The sequence below is a fragment of the Misgurnus anguillicaudatus genome, chromosome 19 (genome assembly GCF_027580225.2).
Source record: "Misgurnus anguillicaudatus chromosome 19, ASM2758022v2, whole genome shotgun sequence".
Classification (NCBI taxonomy): domain Eukaryota; kingdom Metazoa; phylum Chordata; class Actinopteri; order Cypriniformes; family Cobitidae; genus Misgurnus; species Misgurnus anguillicaudatus.
Window position 1 is genome coordinate 27,037,193 of NC_073355.2, and position 23,514 is coordinate 27,060,706.

At 38.8% G+C, this 23,514-nt stretch overlaps 1 protein-coding gene across 1 annotated transcript in view; it reads left to right on the top strand.

The window, feature by feature from the left end:
* Positions 1–888: 888 nt before the first annotated feature.
* Positions 889–23,514, top strand: part of lrrc4ba (leucine rich repeat containing 4Ba) — a 35,682-nt gene continuing 13,056 nt past the window's right edge. The window contains exons 1-2 of the mRNA XM_073857301.1: positions 889–1,050; positions 21,332–21,856. Coding sequence (XP_073713402.1) covers positions 21,611–21,856 — 246 coding nt within the window. The 5' untranslated portion in view covers positions 889–1,050; positions 21,332–21,610. The remainder of the gene's footprint in view (positions 1,051–21,331; positions 21,857–23,514) is intronic.

Consider the following 23,514-nt stretch of genomic DNA (forward strand, 5'->3'; position numbering starts at 1 on the left):
AACTTACAGTAAAACAAACTATAATCTTATTTCTGAAATCTGATTGGCTGATTGAAGTGTTGTTCCAGGGTCAACATAATGTTGCCCTGAGGACATCAACCACTTGGCAAAATCAGGAGAGCCGCGTCACGTCATGGTCTGAGCAGACGTACGAACTTTTGCTTGTCTGATTGCTGCAGGTTTTTGGAAATATAAGCCATTCTTGCGGTTTGAAATTGGGTTTAAACATTTACAAGCGCTCTTTTCTATGTCTGACATTAATTATGCATCGTTTAAAGGTGGAGATCTGAAACAGCTCGGCTGCGCGCACAAGTTCAAGTTCATTTGCGATTTATAGATTTGAAAGGGGTACGCACGTTTTTTGCGTGAACGTTCGATTTATAAATCACACGTACGCATTTTTGTTAAATGATCGTAAGATCAAATGTAGGATGGTTTTTACGCAGCATTTTATAAATGAGGCCCCTTGTCTGATAATCAGGTTAAAAGACAGGATTTCAGAGACTGGGTCACACATATTCAAGCTGGTAGTTAGAAAAGTCCCCCAAGAAATAAATGTCTAATTGCATATTCCCATAATTCACCAATCAAATTCGAGTACTCCAGAAAGCCATATAAAAAGGCAGAGAAAGATAAAAGTGCCTGCGGTGTGACGTCAGCATTGTTACTGTGATAAATCAAAGCTGTGGCTCCATGTTTAGAATGATTATGCAGAGTGTCATCTTGCGAATGTACTGGCCTTTATTTCTTCACCCACACATATATTTCTTTCTCTCTCTCAGGGATCCTGTGGGTGCTAGAAGTCTACAGAGTTTTGACTCAGGCGTCTGCGTTTATTTATTTCATTAATTATTTGGTCGACCTTGTAATTTCTTTCTCTGTAGACACAGCCCCATGTAGCAGCACTGGCAGTCCAGAGTGAAAAAGGAATTCCCAGGTGGGATTTTGAGTCCCCGACGCAATGTGATGGAGAAGTCCCAACCACATCGCCTCGGAGTTGGGATATGGTCATCGGGAGCCACTGCTCATGTGATGGCGACACGCAAGATGGTGAGTGAGACGGTTACTATAGCAACCCAAGGCTCTCAGAGCGTGCTTTCATTTCACTCGGTGCGGGAGAGAGGGATGAAGGGAAAACACTGAAAGATAGAAAGAGAGCTGACAGGGATTATATGTACTTCGAAGGGGTCTGGAAAGAAATGTGATCAACGTTAAAGGAGTTGGATAGGTAGGAAAGGAGCGATATGTCCACCTACACTCGAACATGAAGGAGAAGACCTCCAAATGAAAGCACAGAAGCAGTGGCTGTCAGATAAATGCTGCGTTTCTTTGCTCCGCTCTATTCATGTCCATCTCTCCACACCTCGCTTCCCCACCTTACTTGCTTACTTTGATTTTGATGGCACTGCGCTGAGAGAGACACGGTGTCTGTCTCCACGGTGACAGGTATCCATGGAGACATCCATCAGTCAGTATGTGTCAGCGTTTCCATGGGGATGAGGATTTGGGGGTGTTTGTCAGCGAGTTTGGCTCTATGCTCGTGATGGTGTTTATCATCGTATGTCCTATACATGTATGCCCAAAGTGTGTTTGAAACATTAAAAAACACATGATGATGCACAAAACCCTGCACACATTCGGATCATCACACTTGATGGTAAATTGCTTGCCCCATCCCAGCCTTTAATTAAGTAAGCCATTTGTAAGTGAAGCAACATTAAGCATAAACATTTTGGCGATTTCAAAATAATTGCTTTTATTGCTTGTTTAGGTTTTTAACTCCTACCAGTTGTGTTATTTACTGACCACTAGAGAATTAGTAGAGATTAATCTTTTAATTCATCACAGAGAGCAAAACTCAAGGTTAAAAGTTACTTTACATGTCCGAAGCTTGGTGTAAAAGTATGTTATTGATGTCTACTGTAAATACAAACAAAACACTTCGAAATATGTTTATAGGGGGAAAATGTCACATACACATATGCGCAAGTGTGAGTACAAGCATTCACAAGACGATTCAACAGTGACTGGGACAACACCGTTTGCAGAGCCACAGGAAATCACAGGATTTGGAGAGAGATGCAAAGAGATAGAAAAGGACAGAGAGTGATGGACAGAGAGAGAAATAAAGAGAGAATGAGATGGTCAAAAGTGCTGAAGTAAGTATTCACAAAAGCCTCAGGAAACATGGATAGCTGAGATGAGCTGGCAGATCTACAGCTGTTCGACCGCTGCCTGGTTTACATGCTTATGTAAACGGCTAAGAGACGTTCTGATTATTAGCTGCTGCTCTGCTCCCCTCCCAGCCAAACGGGAATCACAAGTATCAACACTTTTAACACTGCAAAGTGCCAATTAATTGTTTGCCAGAAGCACATGTATATATGTCACACAACCTAAGGGTGTTCAGTTTCACAAAAGCTTTTCTATTTAGAGAAAGGAAAAACTCGGTCTGTGTTGGCCCAGCAACAGCAAACTATAAAAGGAAAGTTAGTCAAGACAAACTCTGATGTTAACTTGACAAAGTCAAGTTTAAAAGAAGTGCAAGTTAAAGCAACATGTAGTTTTTTTACCTTTAAATAATGTCTCTAAAATTATTTCAGTGATAGAACAACTTTTAACTGGACAAATTGTACTGTTGCTGCAACCTGAGCAGCCTCCTAGCTGCTACAAGCACACTCTGAAAGTGGCGGTGGAGGGTCTGTTACCAGGCACTGTTGCGCTTTTCAACCACATGGAGGAGCTGCAAGTCATTTTTACATGGAAACTACATAGTGTTGCTTTAAAAGTTAAGCCTTTGAAGATTGTATAGACGTTTCAGCAGGAACAACATAAATACGCGGCTTTCGTGGTCATCACGTAACTTCCAGTAAACTCTGTGAAGAATAAATAACAACAAAGTCCTTTTAAAGTAGTTTATTTATATAACAAGCAAAATAAACAACACATATGGCGCTTTTCCATTGCATAGTACCCCACGGTTTGGTTTAGTTTGGGTCGGGTCAGCTTACTTTTGGGAGCTTTTCCATTAGGTGCAGTACGTGGTACCCGATACTTTTTTTCGTACCACCTCGGTTGGGGTTCCAAGCGACCGAGCTGATACCAAACGTGACGCGAAAACACAGTAGATCACTGATTGGTCTGAAAGAAACGTCACTAACAGCGTCATCGCTATAATGTTAGCTTTACCTTTAGTGCTAGCTTGCACTGTCTCGATCAAACATGTTGTCATCTGTGCTCTGCTATAAGTTCCCAAACTCCCTTTTAACGATGAAAAACATCCACATGTTGAGAATCAGGAACACCATAACAGTTTTTTCCAGACTTGCAGTTTGTGGCGGAACATTCGCGACGAGCACGTCAGCATTATATGCTTAAATGCAACTTCAGTGAGGCTCAGCGGAGCGCCGTCGGCTGACGCCGCGGGTGTTTGAACAGAAACTGTCCTGTGATACAGAGGTATTGATAAATGCGATGTGCAAACATCTATTTGTTGTGGCCAATTTTAATTTTGTAGCGGACTGATAAATAAATAAACGTATGGGAATGTACAACGACGCTCTCCTCTCACTTGTATGATGTCACAGCTGTAGGCAGCGCAAATATAACAACACGCCTAAAATCCCTCCCACTACGAAGTGATGCTAAACTCGATGGAAAAGCTAACCACGCCAAAGTGAGGTGAGCTGACCCGACCCAAACTTAACCGTGGGGTACTATGCAGTGGAAAAGCGCCAATAGATTACATAGGAACCCAAAACATTTGTTATTTTAGACAAGGTATTTGTTTAAGAGTTCAGTTTTAGTAACTAGTCAGACCATTAAACAAAAACCGGAAGTAAAGTTCAGACCAGACGCTTATCGCGTCACTGCACGTGCGCCCGATGAAACCGTCCATAGACCTTAAAGAGCACCAAACATCCGATTCACGATTTTACATTTCCTTTGGTGTTTGTGTATTAGTATGTTAATGATATTCAAAAGTAAACGATGACATGAGTTATTGTGTCCAACGTAAATCTCTTTTTTTGGACTACACTGTCAAAAATAAAGGTACGCAGCTGTCACTGGGGCAGTACCCTTTAAAAAAGGTCCTAATATGTACCATTTAGGTACAAAAACTGTATGTACCATTTAGGTAGTTCAAAGTACTAATATGAACTCTTTGGGTACAAAGGTGTACCTTTTTGAAAGGGTACTGTTCCAGTGACAACTTTTGCACCTTTATTTCTGAGAGTGTACAACAAACACACGGAACAACAGTTTACTTCCTGGTGATCGACCTGATAATGACCGACATTATCATAATTCCTCACGCTTCGGACTCAGCCTGGAAGTTAATTTCTGTTAGCATTGCATTTTGAGCGAATCTTTCAAACATGGTAATTAGCGTAGTTACATTGTGTACTAAGATGGAAAATTAAAGGCTGTGATTTTCTAGGCAGATATGTCTAGAAACTATACTCTCATTCTGACGTAATAATCAAGGACTTTTCTGATGTAACATGGCTGCAGCAGGCGTAGTGATATTACGCACTGCCCAAAAAATAGTCCCCTGCCATTGAAAGTTACTAAGGGGACTATTTTCGGACAGTGCGTAATATCACTATGCCTGCAGTCTTGTTATGGCAGCAAAGTCCTTGATTATTACGCAAGAATGAGAGTATAGTCCTAGACATATCTGCCTAGAAAATCGCAACTTTAAATTTCTGTCAGTCGTAGTATACTAAGAAGAGTCAAGTTTTAAATAGAAAAATTATTAAAACTCTTTGGTTATCTTTTTGCGCGATGCTAATGGTCTAATCAGATTCAATGGATTATGCTAAGCTATGCTAAAAGTGGTACCACCAGACCCGGAGATCAGCTGAATGGATTCCAAAACGGTAAAAATCAAATGTTTAACTCTAGGGGACCTGGAAAATAAGCCTATTTTCAAAAAAGTGGAATGTCCCTTTAATGGATTTTCCCAACAAACTGTTATTTCTAAATGGCCTGAGGCCAGGATTAAGTGGATTTGAAGCAAAAATATTTGATGAACATATAATACGTGCCAATAATATTAGTATTTGGTTAATATCATTTTTTTATTGAGGGAGGTGGCACTTAGCTGCTTTTGCATCTAAACTCTATGTACTGTATTTATAGTTTCAGCAGCAACAACAGAAACAGCTTTTGTGGACTAAATGCAACTTCCAGTATACTTCCACATAGAATCAATAAAAAAAGTCTGAAAAAAGGGAAATAAACGACAACTAAATTACCATATATCATATCTAACATGTATCAACTACTACTCTGAGCTAACTGCTGTGTTAAAGCTGCCGTCGTCAACTCTGGAGGATTGAGCAGTTTCCAAATGTTTACAATTTCATGTCCCTCCCCCACTACCACCGAGCAACCTCCCTCCGAGCTCGTTCTCGTCAGCGCGTGTGCCCCAGTATTATTGTGAACGCATACTTAGCAAGAATACTTACATAACACTCCGAAATACAATCAATGGTTGATAAAGCACAATTACCTGTCGAGAAGAAATGTGGCAAGCTCTCCATCCAGCTTAAACCCTTTAAAATCTCGTAGATTCCTCCACCTTTCAAATGGTGGTCCGATATTGATCCTAGTTTTATTACGGTCACGGTCGCTTTCTATCTTTGTTTCCTTCTTTTCATTTGTTGTTTTCCTAGCTCTAGTTGTTAACCGAGAAATCGGAAGTTTGTTACTGAAAGTTCTCTCCGCCATCACGCTGTTCAAACCAAAACACCTATGAACTTCAGGCGGATGCACGTGATATTGTAACGCGTGCGAGGGGGGTGGGGATCCGTGGCGCATGCAGGTACTGTTATTGACTGGCAGATTTTACACAGCCCTGCGCTGATTGGACCAAATGAACCGGGAGCGGTGTAATTTTGCAAAACAAATAACAGACTCTAGGTGGAGCTAGAAGTGCTGGTTTTTTTTAAACAGTCTAATTTATGTAGTTCTATCGGAGCATAGTGTTGGTTTCAGTGAATATGATAAAAAAATATGATCAAATAAGTTGCCGACCGCAGCTTTAAATTAATGTATACAATGTTAACCACAGGTTCTTGAATTTTTGCCTGGCTGCCAATCCTCTCTGCAAAGTTGTGATCCATGCTAGTCATCTCCCTTTGTCTTAAGCAAACCAAAACATTTTATTTTTACCAAGGTTTTGTTTCAGAGATCAGTTTAGCCACTAGCCAGACTGATAAATAAATATAGACTGGAATTTTACTTCGGTTCAGGAGTGTAACCGTGACAACGCATTTGCGTCAGATGAAACAGTCTATATGGCTTATAAATGCTTTTAGCATATATATCAACTAAGGTCTTTTAATGGCACTTTCATTTTCAACCAATTTTTTGAGTTATTTTTCTATTTGAATGCCTTAAGCTGCAGGTCCTTTTCCAGTCAATTTTATTTTCTCTCCATAGCTGTTTTTTAGTCATAGTGGGCTCTCTGCAAATGTTATTTCTACACCAATCCCAACTACCAATGCAATAGTGAACATCTGTGTTTATTTACATCTGTGTGAGCATGCATGCATACATTTCTTTATGATTTTAGTCTATGTGCCTAACGTCCAATAAGATCACCAGAATACTTAAGACTCGGATGTTTCAAAGTGCCCTGCAGGACTTTGTTGTTTACAAGGCTGCGCTTTTACTATCGCACAATCCCACACCGTCATCGTCAATCCCCATTTGTAACATCACTGTACGAATCCCCGCCGAGACTAAGCTTTAAAACTTTATGACACATGCGAGTGGAGGATCTTTCCACTACCATCAGCATCCCCATCATTTCCAATCACAGCCCATCACATCTCATCCAGCCCTGCAGTCCCTCACAGACCGCTAGAATCTGGCCACATACAGATCACGTCTTCGCCAGACGGCTGTGTAACTCCAGCGTGTAAAAGTAAAGTGTGAAAGTAAAAGTGAGACTGATCTTGGGTCTGGTTTCATTTGTTGCGATATGACCATCTGTATGGAAGTGGGTGTTGGCGCTGGGTCCCATGTGGCCGCGCTCACCTCTCGGCTCGCCTATAGCTTTGGGAGGAGTATCGACTGTCACCATCGATTTACCTGTACAAACATCCAGCCTGAACCCCAAGTAGAATATTTTAATAACCTGAGGGGACCTCTCCCTGAGCCTGAACATAAATCAGCCCCAACACAGGCAGCACAAAGCATTCGAGTTAGCATACTATTAGTCATGTCTCTTACCACAGGGATTGTGCGAGCATTGTGTAAATGTGGAGGAGTGTGTGGTGTGTGGGCATGTGACGTTGAAATCTCATTCATTGGTGAACGTCCTGGACTTGGCTTTACAGCTTGGTTCCATGCAGATGCTAATCTTCTTTAAGTAAAGTGGGCAATGTTTAGTTCAGTACAGTCAGACTCGTCAAATTCAGAGAAGGGTGACAAAAAAGATTGTAGGTTCAAAAGCCAATAACCTTGCTTTCATCCTTAAAAAAAAAAACTTTAAAATACCGCTGTGGTGACAATTAAGTTTTTATTGTTGTTTACATGTCTGTGTGGTGTTTTTAATATGCTTTATAACAAACCATGTGCAAATTAATCATTTCAAAACCACTGCTGAGTATTTTTTTTCTCCATAATATTGGAGTTTATTATGAACGATGTAAGTCTATATTACTTTTATGCACAGTTTTACAAATTATTCTGAGGGCTCCAATAATTGATTTCTATTAAAAGTGACAAAATATGACCAATTGTATCTGTAATTTGCACCGTGGGGGTTAGCCTGCATAATTTCGCACCTTTAGAGTACAGAAGAGAATGGGTTACGCAGTTAATGTGAAGCGTTCCCCATATACGTATCTATGCTATTTAATAAAATCATGACAATGGTCTGAAAGGATGTAGAAACTGTAAAGTGAAGTCATTTTCTAGCTAAGGCATGAAGAATGATCTTTATTTTTAGATCCACACAGACTCTATCCTAACTATACCGTAAGGCAACATTAGTTTGTTCTCTCATACAGTATGCATGTCAAAGGTTTCCTACAGTTGGCTTATCAAATTATTTATTTATTCTTAACGCCATTTCATGGCAAGAACCTAGTTGAGTTATACACATGTTGGGGGAGCGGCAATTTCGCATGTCCAATTCACCTGCATGTTTTGGGACTGTGGGAGGAAACCAGAGTACCTGGAGTAAACCACGCTGACACTGGAAGAACATGCAAACTTCACACAAAAAGGCCTCCTGACCCAGCAGGGCTTAAATCGGGGACCACATTTTGTTATATAAAGCTGAGTGAAGTGTAATATAAGTATGGAATATTGACAACGAAAATAATGCACACCCAAGGTGGTTATGCCTTTATTACACTGCGGGTGTGCATAATTTTTTGAATAATTCAAAGGACCGGAGTCAATTATTCTGCTTATACCACGGTTACCAAAAATAATGCTTGGTTGCCTTTTTCATGCTGCGTTTACAACAGCCGCGGAAGAGGCGTCAAGCGCAAGTGATTTGAATGTTAAGTCAATGTGAAGACGCGTTGACGCGCGTTTGGAGGTCTTGCGGCGCGGTACACGCAATTCCGCCTCATTCGCGCGAATTGAGCAAATGGAGCGGTACACGCAAATGGTTTTTTTTGTGCATTTTGCGTTTGACGCGAATTTGCGGCTGACGCCCGAGTTGAACATTTTGAACTTTGGCAGATTTTTGCGCTGCGTTAACCAATCAGGAGCCTGCTTGCTGCTGGTGGCGGCAGCCATGCCCGGAGTCACTCATTCAGCATGAAGGCTTGATATTGTCCGTAAGCAGTCACCCGGAGCTATACGACACAAGTTCTTATTTCTTTAGAGACAGGAATAAAAAGGACCTCGCTTGGAAGAGTGTCAGTGAGGACATTGGGCAACCTGGTAAGTTTTAAATACAGATTTCACTTTTGAGTCACGTGACGTGTATCGACCCACATCGTTTATTTTCCCCCTATAGTAAGGTGACTAAATACAAACCGGTAACTCTGTCGATAAATGCACAATCAACATCAGCTATCCTGCAAACAGAAAACTGCATAGCACTTGCCCCTCCCACAAGAAGCGGATTTTGCCTCTGACGCGTCTCAAATGTTTGCATTTTCCACGCGTCTACTTCGCTCTAGACGCGCAAATGCATTCAAACTGTTCAAGCGGCAAACTTGGTGCGGTAGACACGATTTTGACGACTGAAACGCGGTTGGTATAAACGCAGCATTAGACATTTTTAAAGTTTAGGTGTGCGGTCAAAAAAAAATCAACATCCATGAAACATTTTTCAACCAATCAGAATAAAGCATTCAACAGCCCCGTGGTATAACTTAATGTGCTCTGCACTGTTTTTTGTTTCTGATTAAATTTTAATTTCGGCATGCACTATACCTTTAACACCCTCACTTAACTCGGAAATTTGCTGTTGTCTGCAACAATCTGAAACACGGCTTTCCCCTCTTTATGCAAATGAACAATGTGAAGAAAGCGAGCCCTTTGCTTATGTGATTCCAAGTCGTTTTTAAGTGGCTGAGCACCATAACGTTGCACAACCAGCACATTTATTTATGTTAAAGCTTTGGCTCAGTACGTTTCTAAGGCTGTTTTACTTGGATTCAGTACAGCAGTTTGAAACCCCAGGACCAAAGCAATAATAGAAGACAAGATACAGATGAAAATGAGGCAGAGCACGCTCTCTTTAGACCAAAGATTTGTCGACTTCTCTAACCCAAGGCATGCAGCAGTACTGCAGCTACTCTCTAAGGTTACTGAATCGATAAATAATGGAGAGAAAAGTTAAAAACAGTTCCACGGTGGTATCACAGACCTTATTGTGGATGAGTACTGAAGGGTGCACTTTTACTGCCCATGGCGAAACAACAGAATAAACCATGTCAGTCCTATTCCCGTGTGACAGACTAAAAATAAAATATTGCAATGCGTCACAGTAAATTAGCACAACAGAACTTAATTCTTACTAGAAATAGATAAGCCATAAATGTTAGATACGACATTTATTAAGCGATGCTGTACTTGATATAAACTTGGTATTAAACCATACCAAGTGGAAGAGATGAATGTTCAAGGTTTATTTATTACTCAGACACGCTCTAAAAATGGCTGGGTTATTTTTTGACCCAATGCTGGGTTGTTTTAACCCAACTGCTGGGTTATTATCATACCCCATTGTCGTGTAACAACAACCCAACATTCTGTTTCTCTAGAAACAGAATGTGTGTCGTTCTGAGCTTGCAAGCACAAACTCCATCAAAGATTCAGAGGAATTTTTGGATCTGCATATTAAAAATGTCTGGGTTATTTTTGACCCATAATGGGTAAATATTGCACAGAAAACATGCTGGGTTTAAAAATGACCTCATGCTGGGTTAAACATTTCCCAATGTTGGGTTGTTGTTATGCAACAATGGCGTATAATAACCCAGCAGATGGGTTAAAACAACCCAGCATTGGGGCAATTTTTACCCATCGTGTGTTCTGTCCAATATTTACCCATTATGGGTCAAAAATAACCCAGACATTTTTAGAGTGCAGATCCGAAAATTCCCCTGAATCTTTGATGAAGTTTGGGCTTGCAAGCTCAGAACGACACACACTATGTTTTTAGAGAAATGTTTTTAGAGAAACACAACCATGAAATGCATCAAGATTCATGTTTCTGGATCCACAGAATTTGCTGATGCACTCTAAATTCTGCTGGGTTATTTTTAACTCAATGCTGGGTAAATATTGGACAGAACACAAGTTGAGTTATTAATAAACCTATGCTGGGTTGTTTTTAACCCAACCATGGGCCTCATTTATAAAGCGTGCGATTTGATCATGAAGTGTGCGTATGCAAAAATCCACTGCAAAGTCCATATTTTTAAAAACTGTCTTGGAAAAAGTGATTAGCGGCACATCAGGGTCTGAGCAGACGTACGCATTTTTGCTTGGCCGATTGCTACAGGTTTTTGGAAAATAATCCATTGTTGCTGCTCTAAAACAATGACAGACACTCTTTTATATGTCAATGACATTAATTAGGCATTGCTTAAAGGTGGAGATGTGAAACTGCTTGCTTAGATTCGCACAAGTTCTAGATCATTTGCAATTCATAGATTTCACATCTGAAAGAAATTAGTAAGTTTTTTGTGCGTTCTATAAATCACACATAGCGGATTTAAAAGATGAACTATATTTTATGGGGTAATAGCACTTTTGGCAGTACTTCGACTCGGCGCAGTAACACCCTCCCTCTCCCATTATGAGAGTGAGAAGGGGAGCGGACTTTTCAGGCGAGTCAAAGTACTCCCAAAAGTGCTATTACGCCATAAAATATAGTTCCGCTTATAAAAGCGCTACGTTTTATTTTGTACCACCAAACTTGCTCGTATAACTACTCGTCTTAAATAGGAAAAGCGTTGATGTGTTTGGTCACTTCTAACTTTATCTCTAAATGGTACCATTGAATGAATGGGGCTAAGCTAAATGCTATCGAAGCGTTGCAGCGTGCTCCAGCGCTTACGTGCACGGCACACAGATGATAGAGGGATGTATCAACAATTCTTAGTTAAGGTAATAACATATTTTAATATTGAAAATGAGTAGACTATTCCTTTAACCCAGCAGAATTTTAGAGTGTGTCCTTTTGAGAAAGACAAAATCAAAATGTAGTTTAATTGGTCACATTTTTGTATGAACTACACTGCGTAAAAACCATCCTATATTTGATCTTACGATCATTTATCAGAAATGCGTATGTGTGATTCATAAACCGAACGTACACGCAGAAAACGCGATGTGAAAACTATAAATCGCAAATGATCTTGAATTTCTGCGCAGCTTAACGGTTTTAGATATCCTCCTTTAAATGATGCCTAATTAATGTCATAAACATATAAAAGAGTGCTTGTCAATGTTTAAACCCTTTTCGAGCAGCAAGAATGGCTTATATTTCCAAAAACCTGCAGCAATCGGACAAGCAAAAGTGCGTACGTCTGATCAGACCCTGACGTATATGGACTTTGCCGTGGATTTTTGCGTACGCACACTTTACGATAAAATCACTTTATAAATGAGGCCCCAGCATTGGGAACCAACAGTTGGGTTTGTCTCTTTTTGACCCAACCCTGGGTTGAAAATAGCCCAGCACTTTTTAGAGTGTATCCCTTTAATTTTATCGAACACCACCCGCTCGAAATCACGCTTCAGACTTTCTCACATTTGAATTCTCACAGTAAAGGTACATTTACTTGTGAAAACACACATCCTGGGCTTTGTGCACTGTAATTTTGGGTGAGAAAATTGATGAATAGATTAATATCAAGGATGTGTTGGATTAATGCAGAATAGCTCTCAATCTGAGTGCCACTAAAAGCTCCTCTCATAATAAAATCACCATCCTTTTAAATGATTATCTCCATCCTAAATCAGGATATTAATGCAGGCCATAATGCATTGGAAAAAAATAATAATCAAAATGAAATAATTGAATAATGGGGCATATGCGCAACTTACTTCCGCATAGTACGACACTTCCTCTTCTGTATGTTCTACGCTGACATGGTTTCATACATGAAGCCTACAGGAGCTTCCAAAGATAAGAATAATCGATGTCCAGTGGACTAAGTTAAACCTAAGTAAAAGAAAATTTACTAACTTTTTTGATACTTTATAGCTTTTAACAAAGATATTTTCTTCAGATATTAGAATACAAAAGAACATAACACAAATAATAATACTATAAATAACAAGCTACGATAGCACATGCTGGTAAGCAAAAGTGATTAACCCGGTTTTCTGGTTTGGTCACGTGACGTTCGACATATACCGCATTGGATTGGATAATTAATGGAAAAGTGATATACTTGTTACAAATGTAGGCGATACCAAAATACTACATTAGGGGTTCTCAGATGATCTTGACCCAACAATTGCTTCCAAGTCTCTTTAAAGAGGGTCACAAACTGTACAAAGTAGCTACTGTAAATTCAAGAGATAAACTGCAAGAATCCTGATAATCATGCAGATTTTAAAAAGGCATGGTTTTGTACCAACCACAGTATGTTTTAGTTTAAAGGGGACATTTTACAAGATTTTTTTAAAGATTTCCCTGCTGAAAAAAAACAGCATCAAACCAGCATGAGAATTATGCTGGTCTATGCTGGTTTAGCTGGTGGTCACCAGCATACCAGCACCAAAACACAACATATGCTGGTCTTGCTGGTATGACCAGCATGGGATGCTGGTGCTAATGCTGGTTTAGCTGGTGCTAATGCTGGTTTGGTGCTGGTTTAGCTGGTGCTGATGCTGGTTTAGCTGGTGTTCACTAGCAAACCAGCACCAAAACACAGCAGGGTTAAAGTAAGTCTGTGGTGTCCCCAGAGTATATGTGAAACTTTAGCTCAAAATATCATACAGATAATTTATTATAGCATGTTAAAATTGGCACTTTGTAGGTGTGAGCAAAAATGTGCTGTTTTTGGGGTGTGTGCTTTAAAATGCAAATGAGCTGATCTCTGCACTAAATGGAAGTGTTGTGCCTGGATAGTGCAGATTAAGGGGCAGATTTAATTTTAATAAGATCCCTTTTGACATCACAAGGGGAGCCAAATTTCAATTTCCTATTTTTTCCAACCCAGTCTCACGTAGATGCGTATAAATAGCACGAAGTGTAAAAATCGTGCAATACATACGCCAAATTCCACTTTGGCGTGCATATGATACGCCAGTCCTTCCCATTCACTTAAACGGTGCATCTTTTTTTGTCGTTTTATTTATTGGTTTCTCAATTTTTTTCTGTTTTTTAAACCATTTTCGCTTGGGTTTAGGGTTAGATTTCTGATTTGCTTAATGAGGTTATTTAATATACAGGTTTCTCCATGTTTTTGTCCATATTTAAGCCATGGTCGCTTGGAGTTGGGGTTAGAGTTGGGGTTAGGATGTCAGTTTTATATAACAAAAAGTTGTTCTAACCCTAAACCCAAGCGAAAATGGTAAAAAAAGCAAAAAAATTGAGAAACCAATAAATAAAACGACAAAAAAAGATGCACCGTTTAAGTGAATGGGAAGGACTTGCGTATCATATGGAAGTGGTCAAGTGGAATTGGCATATGTATTGCACGATTTTTACACTTCGTGCTATTTATACGCAACTCCGTGAGACTAGGCTGATTTTTTCACATGCTTGCAGAGAATGGTTTACCAAAACTAAGTTACTGGGTTGATCTTTATCACATTTTCTAGGTTGATAGAAGCACCGTGGACCCAATTATAGCACTTAAACATGGAAAAAGTCAGATTTTCATGATATGTCCCCTTTAAGAAACAAAAGCTTTAACTGTTGTTAATAAGAGACCACACATATGAATAGACAATAAAAATGTTTCCTTTTTTTTAAGGAAATTTGTTAATAAGCAGATTTGCGTCACATCTGCGTTGTGAAGCAAAACCAGCTGGGCCACAGAGAGTTATTTTATTAATCAAATAATTTCTAATGTCACTTCTAATTTTGCTTGGTGTCTAAGTGCTTTTGCAGTTCTCTGATATCCCCAATCAGTGTCTATTAATAAAGCATTAAATTAACTTTATAAGCCAAGTCAGGGTCATCATGTCTCCCTAATTACAATTACATGTTAAACCGTCTGATAGCCTTTAAATATTAAAGTTGTATTTTGCAAATATTAATTTACTACAAAGACCCAGTGAAACACCTGCTGTTTAGAATAAATCCAACCCCGTGCTGATTTAAGCATGTATGCATGTATATATAGAGTCTGCCGTGATGAAACTATACTGCTACTATACTGTCTGCCGTGATGATAAGGTACTTAGCTCACTGCTGAGTCTACTTAACACACTGTATGGCGTTGTGCAGAGAAATCGTATGGCCCAGTTATTGGATTTAGTTACATTTCATTACCGTCATTGCAACAGTGAGGATCAGGAGCGTTTTATGTTATCTGCACCATTGCTGTTGCTGGTGAATCCTATATAAACATGATCGTCAGATATCTTTATAGATATTGCTCACTGAACACCAGAGGCTATTCTAGACAATTCCAAGTTTTCTGTAAGTGCAAAGCTATATTGATATATTGTGTAGTAAGCAATGCTGTTTTCCAGTAATATATTTGAATAATCTGGCCTCAGTTGAAGTCATGCAGCCACCCAACTTAGAGGCAACTGCAATTAATTGTAACAATTTTATTACAAGGAAAACAATAACAGCTCAACATACACATTGTCCCAGTGCATCTGTCAATGGCAATCTGCCCGACCACTAATTACCATTCTCCATAATAGATTCATGTTTTGTTGTATAATAGCAGATGAATAGGTTATCTGGAGGGTTCGGTTTACACGGCACGGCAGTATTACCCCTTGTTTGTGATGTGCCCCCTTCAAACATCTTGTAAAACAGCCACTGTTACTAAACTTTGAATTAAAAATAGAATAGGCGTTTCTTTTTCAACACGAGCTGACATCAGGGCAGTGTGCTTTCCTTTGCATTTCCAACTGCAGCGTGTGTGCATGCGTATTGTTCATCACAGGATCTTAAATGTACTGTTAGGACATAACTTGCGATTACAGGTAATATAATAGTGCCGTATTAACCAAGGAGGCCACATCACTAGCCCCGAAACCCATGTTAGTGTCTTATTCCTAAAATTGGATTTTCCCTGAGGAGGAAGCAGCACTCAGCAACTGCTCTGTGACTGTGTTCAGTATCTGTGCTAAAAGTAAGACATACTGATACTGTAAGTGTGTGTGTATAACCACAAAAGATACTGTACATGATGCTGGCAATGTCAAGGTCAATTCTCTCATAATTTACACATCCTAATGCCATCACAGATGTTTATGACTTCCTTTCTTGAAGTCAACACAAACATAAATCATTTTATATTAAAATATCATCATGTTATCTTCTTCGACATGATGCAGCTCCATCCATCATTAAAGTAATCCAAATTACTTTAGTCGGTTAATTATGTATATGTCTTTTAAATTGAATGCATATTTCATGAATTTTTTTAAACAGTATTTAAAGACCCTGTAAAGTCAGACATACAATATGGCAATATTACAATATATATTAAAATGCATTCATGCAAGATAAACCAGTATGACGTCTAACTTAATAGGCGTGTTGAACAAGCCTTTTTAGGCGTGGATGAGGCTTTACTTTTAACTTTAATTTGTGCAACTTTACAGATCTTTTATGTGCACAGACATCTTTTAACACTCTTTTAAAAACAAAGGAAAACATGAAATCGGGTCATATGACTCCTGTAATATGAATCAATACCCTATATCAGTGGTTCTCAAACTGGAGGCCCTGAGATGGTGCCAGGGGGCCCCCAGTTTAAAGGTGCAGTGTGTAATTTTTGGAAGGATCTCTTGACAGAAATGCAAAATCATATACAAAACTATATTGTCAGGGGTGTGACCTTTTATAATGAACCGTTATGTTTTTATTACCTTAGAATGAGATTTTTTTGTTTAAATGTAGCTTAAATAAATTGATTGCAACCACTTACCTTAGAAAAATATACATATTTTTAATTTAATATGTTTTGTTTAATTCAATGTTTAAGTTTTGTAATGTTTAATTTCATATATTTTCTTTGGGGGGCCACAAAAGGATGCACCGTACACAAGCGGGGCTGCATGCCAAAAAGTTTGAGAACCATTGTCCTATATAAACACCAAGTTAAATAGATTTTAACAATTTGATTACATCTACATTAGCTTTATAAATTAAGTGATCTTTTTTTAACTAAAGAATGTCGAGTAAACTCAAATATTTGTGTAAATACTGTACAATGAAATTTTTCTTACAGTGAAGGCTGAGTTTCCCAAAAAGTGTAAACACCAAATGGGTCTGATGATGCTTGTTATTGTTGAGGTTAAATTTAGATGTATGGTCAGGGGACAGAACATTTCATCAGTCTGATATGAAAAAAGCATCTAATGTTCCCACAAATAGAGTGAAAAAAACTGTTTGTACATGTGTGTGCCTATGTGCGAGATAAAAGGAAGTTTGTTAAAAAAAGGAAACATAGTAACACTTTGCTGAGAGAGATAGAGAGAGAGGGAGAGAGAGAGAGATGAGAGGTGATTTATGATTCTCTAGGAGACTGAAGCAGAACACAGGCTAAAGGGTTAATATGTTTCAGTGCAGCAGGTTAACCTTTCATCAGACTATGAGAGGCAATGCTGTATACACACCAGACGAACACACACTCAGGGGGGAATGTGTGAATGAATTAAAGAGAGGAAGAGAGAATAAAGGCAATCAGTGGGCTTAACACTTGGATGGAAAGGGTGCAACACAGAAAGGGGAAGAATATAAGCTTGTGTGGTGCAGGTGCCATAACAGGATCACCGTGTCTTGTGTGTGCAGCGCAAACACATTTTGTGCAAAGGGATCTGACAATTCGAACCACATTTCCCAACAGGCTCACAGCTGACTCAATTTCCTGTCATCACTGTCATTTTGGACTCCATTTCCCATCAACATCACAGCAGATGTCGTGTCCCATTAAAGCCACTTAATTGGCAGTTCGCACTCGGAGCTAATTGTAGCTTTTGTCAATCATGCATGAAGATGACACAGCATAGATAGATAAAATAAGGTAACTGTAATTTCCAGCATGATGTTTTAATAATTAGTCTTTGCCCCTTTCTTTTGGCTCACGCAGTTCAAAAGGTGTGGCTGGACTGTCTTATCAGAGGCTAAACCCGTGGTCCAGCTTAAGGCATCAGTCATTTAATGTTAGTTTAGCTAGTCAACATGAACTTGTTTCTACCCCTTTAAAATAGCTTTGTTGCAAATATAGGCATGTTTCCCATTTGCTCCCATTGTTTTCTTTCCATTGTTTCACTGCTATTAGTGTCACACGGGACTGGTACAGTATGTGTGCCAAATGTGTATATAATTTAAAAAGCATTATCATCGCTAAATTATTATTTTCCAAAAAACATAATTTACATTTAAAATTTGGCATGCACTTTTATCCAAAGCAACTTACAGTACATTGAAACTATACGTTTTCTTTGGAAAATATGCACAGCACTGTATGCACTGCACATATGCACTGTGGTTGCTACGTTTAAACAAAAGTTTTTTATTTATTTATTTTTTCCAATTTTTTTTGTTTCAATGTAGCTTAAATAAATTGATTGCACCCACTTACCTTAAAAAAATGAGTAAATTGAATGAATATTTTCTCAGTGCATGTTGGGTTATAAATAAACTTACGGTGGGTTGTTGTTAACCCAACCATGAGTTAAAAAACAATCCAGCATTGCATTGAAACAACCCAGCATAGGTTTATTTATTAACTCAACATGTGTCTCTTCCAATATTTACATATTGGGTTCAAAAAACACCCCAGAATTTAGAGTGTGGATTATAAACACATGGCTACAGGAACATTTCCAGTATAATTTAAGTTAATTTAATATAAAAAATTATCATAGCCTAAGTTCTTATAAATGCTTATATGAAGAAATACTTAATCAACTAATCTAATGCTTGTAGTGTATTTTAAGGTTTAATGAAAAGTAAAAGAAAAAGAAATTAAGGATCTGCACTCACTTCTGTCTTCTTACATTAAATAAGTTATTCATTTTTTATCTTTCATCATACCACATAAATACAGACGTACGTTTCAGCAAACAGCCCTCCATATTGAATCTATGAGTGAAGAATTCACCCAAAAACAGGAAATGATCATCACATATTTAGCCACATGTCATTTAATACTTGCATGACCGTCTACTTTTTTTAAACACATTAAAAGAACAACCAGCACTGGGAAAGATTAATACTGTAGCCCAATAACCAGTGCCTAGTCACGCCTGCTTACAAACACATGGCGTTGTGTACATGCCTGATGAGGCGACTATTACTTCAGGTAGTACTACAGTGACTGTATTAGTAATTGTTTATAGAGGATGGCCTGGGGCTTAAGTTTCTGCTATATGACAGCTCTACAAATGGCTCTGCCCATAACGCCATGCTAATGCTTACAGTTAAACACTGGTTATGGTCACAGTCAAGCGGCAGCAAGGGACACCACATTTGTTCCCCTGACTAGACAGCATGTTTTTGGCTGGGGTCATCATTTTGTATGTGCTTATTAAAAAGACTGGATTTTGTTCACTTGGTTTTAGCAACAGGATAGTCACAGTGAATGTGTTTCTTATAAATGAATTACACATTACAGTAATAACTTAAAAATGGTAAAGCATTTTAATATGTAATTCTGTTTAACTTATCTGTTGGATTCAATTTTGCTTTTCTGTGCACATTAAGTAAGGTTCGGTTGCAAGTATAAGTGAATAAGACCAAGGGCCCTAGTTTACCGATTTAAGCGCATTGTCTAAACGCATAGCTCACGGTCTAAACGGGCATGTCCGATTCCACTTTTGCTAATTTAATGACGGGAACAATGGTTTATGCACCAAGCGCACGGCTTTAAAGGGTTGTTCCTATTTTTTTGGATTCAAACCTTTAAAAGTCGTTTTGGCTATCCAACACCATCAAAAAATAATTTACAAGTATGTAAGAAAAGGTTTGTACTCTAAAAATGCTTTATTTGTAACAAAAAAGAGATAAAGAATTTACAAACTTGCGGAGAGCTGTTTCAGCACTTGGACAGCGCCATGGGTTTTTTGAAAAGCATTACTTAACAACGGTTATCAACTCATCATATCCACAGGTACAGAGTCATCATATACAATAAATCCGTGGGGTAGCATTTTAAAAAAAACATTTAAAAATAGATGCACGTTAGAAGGCGTAAAGAGCTGCTTCACCTGTAGCCTGGTAAATAGGCTACAGGTGAAGCAGCTCTTTACGCCTTCTAACATCTCATAATCGGTCCTCATTTATGTCCAAGAGACTCAAGAATAATCTTTTTCATTTTTTAATCCTTTAATTTTTTTATATTTAAAAGCGTTTTGGTGCTGCTGCTCATCCGTGTATGTGATAAGCAAACCTGCATTGTCGTCCCATTTATAGGCACATATTACTAACGCGCTCATTAAATAACAAAAAACATATTTCTATTTTAGTTGCCTTAAAATAGCAACGCACCAACAATGCACCTGAACACACCTTGTTTTCAGACCAGAACGCCCATGGCCACAAAATTGGGCGCAAATGCATTTGCTATTTAAACAACATGGCGCTAAACGTGAAAATGATCATTGCGCCGGGTTGAAACTAGCAAAAGACACTTGCGTCGCGCATTGCGCCGGTTGTATGATAGAGCCCCTAGTGTGTGTTGTCATGTACATGTATTTCATTGACCCTTCAGACCAATTGTATTTCTTCCTCACTGTGCACACACACTCGTCATCTCTACTCCCTATACCATATCTCTGTTTCATATTCAATCTTTTCTATTAAACCTCGCTCGTCCTTTTCTCCTAACTGGGAGAAATTATAAATATTAAAGTATCTTTCTCTTTCCCTTCTGGTACCCCTCTTTTTTCATTTTTCTCTTTTCCCACTCCCTATCTCATCTGAACATTTCTCACTTTCTATCCGTTTCATACTTTCTGTCTCCTAGCTGTGCACTTTCACTTGGGGTCTCTCTCTCTCTCTCTCTCTCTCTCTCTCTCTCTCTCTTTTTCAGTATTCATCTATTAGTGTTGATAATTCTTTTCTGCCCCTGCAGCTGTACAGTCATCTATCAGTAATAATTAATAATCTCTTTTCTTCCTTCTTCTTCTTATCTTATTTTTTACTGTGTCAAGGGTAAGGCCCTGTGTTAAATGAACATGCATGTCAGTATACTGTAATTAGGGCCATCATCATTAGTAACGGTCTATGTCTCATTGGATAACCTTATATAGGGATCCTGGCATCTAAATAATCCGCAGTGAGAGTTGAACCCTATACTAGTTACAGTAGCCATACATCAGCCTTAACAAATTGCACCATTTAATGCTGCTCTAAGACCCCATGAGCTTAAAAAATATAGACATTAAGATTACTACTAAGCAGTATTATTGTTATAAAGCACAAGGGATTTGAGCATCTAGACAGCGCTGTAAGAATATGTTACTAACAAGAAAACAATTGAATATTTACCCAAATTGTATGAAACGCAGTTTGTCCCTGTCACCTTGATGCATTAATTAACTTTTTCAACATTCATTATATTGCATAGTGTAATTTTTATGTGGCATGTTACCAATTCTGCGAACCTGAAATAATGTTCATATTTGACTTGCTAATAGGTATAAAACACAGCGTCCACTGTCTAACCATCTTTTTTTTCTCTTACAGTAAAACATGTATTCATCACAAAGAGGCCTGTCAAATCAGAAGACCATTTAAGGAAACAAAGAAGGCACAGCTAATGTAATTATATCTGTCCTACAATAAAGTAAACAAGGACAAAACAAGCCGCACACCAACCAATGAGGATTTTTCTGTACTGGAAAATACAAAAGTGCTGGAATAAGCTACAAACGTTAAGAGACCAAATATTCAACGGACATTTACATATTTGATCTCAGCCTATCAACCTCTTTGAAACAAAGGAGGGGTCATGACCCAGTTGCCATGCGCATCACCACGGTGACCAGCCTTCCTAGTCCCTCCCCCCTCCTCCTCTTATTGGCTCAGCTGGTGTTGCGGCTTAGCTTGCCGGGCCAACAGGCGGTAGGAGCCGCTTCGACCTGTCCCAACGCCTGCAGTTGTTCCAATCAAGCTAGTCGAGTGATCTGTACGAGACGAAACTTGGATGAGGTGCCCGATCACATATCAAACAACACACGATACCTCAATCTACAGGAGAACTCAATACAGGTAAATACTCAGCAGACCAATCATTTCCCATCAGGCATTGTGAGTGGACCGTGCACCACTGTTTGCTTGTTTGTTTCACAGTTTTATAGACTGAAATATTGAGTCTCGGTTTAACTAACCCTGCTTGAAGTCTGAGTTAAGTGCAAATCCACAGATACTAAGGTTTTGAGATGTTGAGTCAGGTGTTCACACGACCTACTTTATCTTTAGAAGAAACTCGAACTTCAGAGCTCAAAGTACATACAATGGCATTTATACAGCAAACCCCAGCGCTGAAAGGGTTAACAAAAACAACCCTGTTAAAAATAAGAATAATAATAAAGCTTTTCATCAGGGCTCCATTTAAGCATAAAAAATCTGATTTGGTTTGTTGTGTCCTCGAGCCCCACTTGAAATGATTAAAAAATCTAAAAATGTTTTAATACCTGAAGGCATCCTAGTTTCTTTGGCTTCTTTTCCTCCCATAGCATTGTACCACGAGAGTGCGGCTCTGACAGTTTCTACCCTCCTCTTCAACACCCCCAACCCAGTGTGTTTAACACCCTCCACCCCTCCTCTGATCTATATACAGAGGGGATTGTGGCTGAAGGCCAGCAGGAAGCTTCCTTTTCGCCAAGAAAAACAGCTTCAAATGCACAGAGCCTAACTGTTACAGAAACCATAATGTCAGGATGTGTGCATTTCCTATTGTTTTAGCTGTGTTTAGGTTTTAGGAAATTCTAATTAGTTAATGACTGTTTTGTGTTGGTTGATTTTTCCCAACCAGTGACTACTGGGGTTTACACAGCTATTCACATGCAACATTCTTGCCTTAGGTTTCAGAGGTAGATATGATCAGACTGTAAACTACACTGTGAAAATCCCTTTTAATCAACTTGAATTTACAATTAATTTCAACTTTTTTGACTAGTAAGAAGTAAATAATAAAAACAAAGTTAAATTAGCTTAAGTTATTTCTATAACTGATTTTTATATAATTTATAGCAATTCCTCACTAGTCAAGAAATTTGAAATTAATATTCAACATTTAAGTGCATCGAATATTAATAAACTGCTACAAAAATTATGTGACAATAGAAATTACATTCTGTGAATAAATATGCAGCTGTGGAACAAACAATAAGAGATGACTGGGTGTTGCAACATCAATTTTTATAATGATAAATATAATTATATACACTCACCTAAGGGATTATTAGGAACACCATACTAACACTGTGTTTGACCCCCTTTCGCCTTCAGAACAGCTTTAATTCTACTTTGCATTGATTCAACAAGGTGCTGAAAGCATTCTTTAGAAATGTTGGCCCATATTGATAGGATAGCATCTTGCAGTTGATGGAGATTGGTGGGATGCACATCCAGGGCGAAGCTCCCGTTTCACCACATCCCAAAGATGCTCTATTGGGTTGAGATCTGGTGACTGTGGGGGCCATTTTAGTACAGTGAACTCATTGTCATGTTCAAGAAACCAATTTGAAATGATTCGAGGTTTGTGCATTATCCTGCTGGAAGTAGCCATCAGAGGATGAGTACATGGTGGTCATAAAGGGATGGACATGGTCAGAAACAATGCTCAGGTAGGCCATGGCATTTAAACGATGCTCAATTGGCACTAAGGGGCCTAAAGTGTGCCAAGAAAACATCCCAGGTTGAAC